The 4,148-nt window shown below is 25.5% G+C and overlaps 2 protein-coding genes across 2 annotated transcripts in view; one reads left to right on the forward strand and one right to left on the reverse strand.

Annotated features, from left to right (window-relative positions):
• Phum_PHUM550210 (GTP-binding protein REM, putative) overlaps positions 1-2,231 on the reverse strand; it is a gene marked incomplete at both ends in the record, with an annotated part of 7,537 nt that extends 5,306 nt beyond the window's left edge. The window contains one exon of the mRNA XM_002431784.1: positions 1,994-2,231. Coding sequence (XP_002431829.1) covers positions 1,994-2,231 — 238 coding nt within the window. The remainder of the gene's footprint in view (positions 1-1,993) is intronic.
• A 282-nt stretch (positions 2,232-2,513) lies between these two features.
• Phum_PHUM550320 (uncharacterized protein) lies at positions 2,514-3,260 on the forward strand (the record flags this gene model as incomplete). The annotated part of the gene is made up of 2 exons (XM_002431785.1): positions 2,514-2,999; positions 3,087-3,260. 2 exons carry the CDS (start codon positions 2,514-2,516, stop codon positions 3,258-3,260), a joined length of 660 nt encoding a protein of 219 aa, XP_002431830.1.
• Between the last annotated feature and the right edge of the window lie 888 nt (positions 3,261-4,148).

Consider the following 4,148-nt stretch of genomic DNA (forward strand, 5'->3'; position numbering starts at 1 on the left):
TAAAAATTAATTAAAAATTTTTTTGAATTTTTAATTTTTTTCTATAAAAAAAAAAAAATAATAATAAAATCTCTTCTTTTTAATTATCAAAAAACTAATTTTTATAATTTTAATAATTTTTTTTTCCTTTCTTTCTTTCTTTCTACTTCCACGTTATTTTTTTATCATCGATTCACTCATTTACATCCCTTAAAAAACACTCCCTTTTAAAAACATTAAATTTAATAAATTTCCTTCCCTTAAGTTTTTTTTTTTTTTTTTGTAAACAACAAATAATAATAATAATAATAAATTGAAATTAATTAATATCGTCTCAGGGGTTTTTTTTTTGTAATTACTATATTTTTAACGTTAAATTTTTATTGTCAACTTTTAAAAATGAAAAATTACACGTAAATTCATTTCGAGTTTTAGACATTTCCCAACTACGAAGGTGTAATATAATAATAATAATAATAATAATAATAATAATAATAATAATAATAATAATAATAATAATAATTTTGATTAAACAAGGGAAAGTAACAATAAAACAAATTTTTTTTTTAAATAGCTTCATTTCCCCACCTCTACCCCCACCCTCCACCTTATGATTTGTGAAAATGATTTATTCGAATTTATGTAATTTCGTATACGCAAAAAAAAAAAAATTTCCGCTTTAAATTATTTAAATGGCTAATTTTTCTAAATTTGAAGAGAAATAATGTTTGTTTACGAGATTGTTTGTTTGTTTTTAAAAATTCTAGTTACACGTTTTTTTTTTCCCTTTCCCGTTCATTTCTTTTTAACATTTTTTTTTCCGTTATATTTTATAATTATTAAATGGCAAAAAATAAAAAATGAAATACCGTTTTTTTTTCTTTTTTAAGGGGAGTAGGGGGTGAGGGTGGGGGAGAGAAAAAAGTTTTAACGGTAAAAAATATTAATATTGAAAAATATTTTTTTTTTTTTTTAAATAAATTTTCCACGATACTTTGACTAACGAAATTATTTATTTTATTTATTTTTTTGAAAGAAAGTAATGAACCGAGTTAAAACAATTTGGAAAAGTTTTTATCAACGGATGAAAATTAAAAAAGAAAAATAAAAAGAAAGAAAGAGAAAGGAAGAGAGAGAGAGAGAGAGAGAGAGAGAGAGAGACTGATAGGGGGGAAAAAAAAAGAAAAAAGTTTAAAATCTGAGACTTTGAAATAAATAAATAAATAAAAAATAAAATTTACCTATAATACAATAATAATAAAAAATTTTAACTCTTTTCCCCCTCCCCCTTCCCCCCCACCTTTTTTTCATTCATTCTGCCTTTCATACGTCATATCAATTTGGAAAATTTTCCGTTAAAAACCGTTATATCACGTTTCATCAAGAGACGAAAAGTTTTTTTTTTTTAAATTAACTTCACGACCGACAATCAAATTAATTTTTTTAAAATAACTTTAAAAGCATTAAAAATAATAATAATAATAATAATAATAATAATAATAATAATAATAATAACCAAAAGATAGAGTTTATATAATTTTTTTTTTTTTTTTATTTAATGATATTGATTACTACTAAAGGGGGGGGGGGGGAAAAAAAAAAAAAGTCACAAAAGGGATAAAAAGTATTAACCTAACCCGAACCTGTACAGGAAAGCTTTCTGCTTTTTTATAAATAAATTCAATTAAAAAAAAAAAAAATCTAACCTTTTCCTTTTTTTTTTTTTTTAACTTTTAATGAGGTGAATTCACGACGTCAATTATTTAAATGAAAAAAAAAAAAAAAAAAAAAATGAAAATTTTATATAAATAACTTTGGTTATTATTATTATTATTCTTTTTTCTTTCTAATTTGTTTTATTACGGTATAATTTTATTTATTTAAATTTTTAAGTTTTTACTTAAATTATAAATTTAAAAAAGAAAATGGAAAAATGTTAATTAGTTTTTAGTCGCAAAGTTTTTGTTTTTGTAAAGGGGGGAAAAAAATAATAATAATGATTTAATAAACTCACCTAAACTAGTGTCGTAAGCGTGTAAATATTCGGAAGTCATAAATTGAGATATTAGTGAACTTTTACCCACTCCAGCACTTCCCAACATGACCACTTTGTATGGCACGGTCGTCGTGGATGATTCCCTACTGGAAGCCAAAGAACATTCCGCACTCGTTCTAACGCTTCCTGGATAAGATCCAACCGTACCCACGTTTGATGCTAAATGTTCCGTACTGAAAACAATCAATTTTACCATTATTATTATTATTATTATTTACAATAAGTAAAGGTCGTGCCGACCTTAAATCGCAAAAGGAAAAGGGAAAAAATCCTTCGCAGTACTTCGATATTCCCCTAGCCTTCGAGAAACATTTTTAAACAATTGATATGAATATTTAAAAGTTTATATAATTCAGTGTGCCGCCATTTTTTTTTTTTTTTATTTATTTTTTGTTACTGTTTTTGTTTTTAATTTTTTTTTTTTTTTTTTGAATAAAAAATTTTTTGTGATCAAAATTATTATTGGATTGAAGGGGTGATGTTTGGTGGAAATGCGAAAACTCATTTTCAAGTTCTCGGAAGAGACATAAAATCGAAGGGATACATGATGTCACCTTTTGGAGATGAACGATGGGATTTAGACGATAATGAAAAGTTAAAAAAAATATATAAGGATCCCAGTAAAATACAAAATTATACAAAAAATAATAATTGTTTGAACGCATCTCAGGTCAGTGTAAATTTACAATCGAATCAAAATTATCAATTAAACGAAAATCCTTATCAACAACACAATCCTTATCAAACTATGAAACCTTGTATTTACGGTTACGCTCCCGCGGAACCGGTTAGCGGCGCACAACATCACCAACAAATATATTACGGTGATGTTGTAAACAACGTTCATCAATATCAACGACCGAAAGATCAACAAGGAACTAAACAATATGCCGAATGTCAACCGACTCCAGTTAAACGTTTCAACGGATTGAATAACGAAGAAACAAAACAAAAATCTAAATTGGTAAATTCAAAAAAGCCAACGACGTACGAACAAGTACCTTGCAACGTATCACAGCCACTTAATGTTTGCTGTTGTCAATACAGTCAGCCTCCGGGACAGGTTAATAATAATAACAACAATCACAGACCTTGGAAATCATTAACGGATGTTCCCGTATGGATACCTGCAAGTTCATTGTATAGGCCTTTTGGTCCAGCAGAACCCACGCCAAATCCTTTTTACCCACCTAGGGAAAAAAATACCTACACTCCACAAATATAGTTTAAACATAACGAATTCTTTTTTTAAAAATTATCACAACGTTTATGTCACACGTATTTCAAGAGCTACCAACGACGCAAAGTTTATTATTATTAATATTATTACAAAAGTAATAAATTTTTATTAATAAAAAAAAAAAAAAAACAATTGGCTGACCGTTAAATTAAATTAAAAGGGAAAAAATAAACATGTGGAGACTTGTTTTGCTGTTAATAATGTGTACTATTTGTAGCATCTATTATAGTAACAATTAAAGTATATTTTATCTATCAGAAAATTCATTTTATTATTTTTTAAAATAATTTAAAGCTTGAGCCTATTCGGAATGGGGGGCAAAAAAAAAAATGGCGCCGAAAATTTTTTTTTTTTTTTACGCGTGTTTATTTTTTTTTTTTAACTTAAAAAATTTAATGAAAATTAATTAAGAAATTGAAAAAAAAAAAAACGCAAATAAATTCATCCCGACATAATTAAAATTTTTTTTTTTTGAAATTATATAACCGAAAAAAAAGCCGAAGACATTTAAAAGAAATTTTTTTTTTTTTTTTACGTTCTTTGATAATAATTTTTTTTCTTTTGATAAAAAAAATACTAATTAATATAATTTTTAAAAAAATCTCCGGTGTAAAAAAAATTTTTTTTTTTTTTTTTACAGCAAACGGGCTGTCGTTGCGAGGGGTGAAAAATAATAATAATAATTATGATAAAAATATGGCATTGAAAAACCAAAAAGTTTACTTTTTTGTATCGAGTCAACGGATTTTAAATGAAATGCAGTAGTAAAAACGATCGATTCGGGAGAAAAGCTAAGAATTTTTTTGTATTTTTTTTTTTTTTTTTGGAAGGGATTGAAAAAAAACGATAAAAAAAATTTTTTTTTTACCCTAC

The sequence above is a fragment of the Pediculus humanus genome, genomic scaffold (genome assembly GCF_000006295.1).
Source record: "Pediculus humanus corporis 1103172108294 genomic scaffold, whole genome shotgun sequence".
In the NCBI taxonomy this organism is placed as follows: Eukaryota; Metazoa; Arthropoda; class Insecta; order Psocodea; family Pediculidae; genus Pediculus; species Pediculus humanus.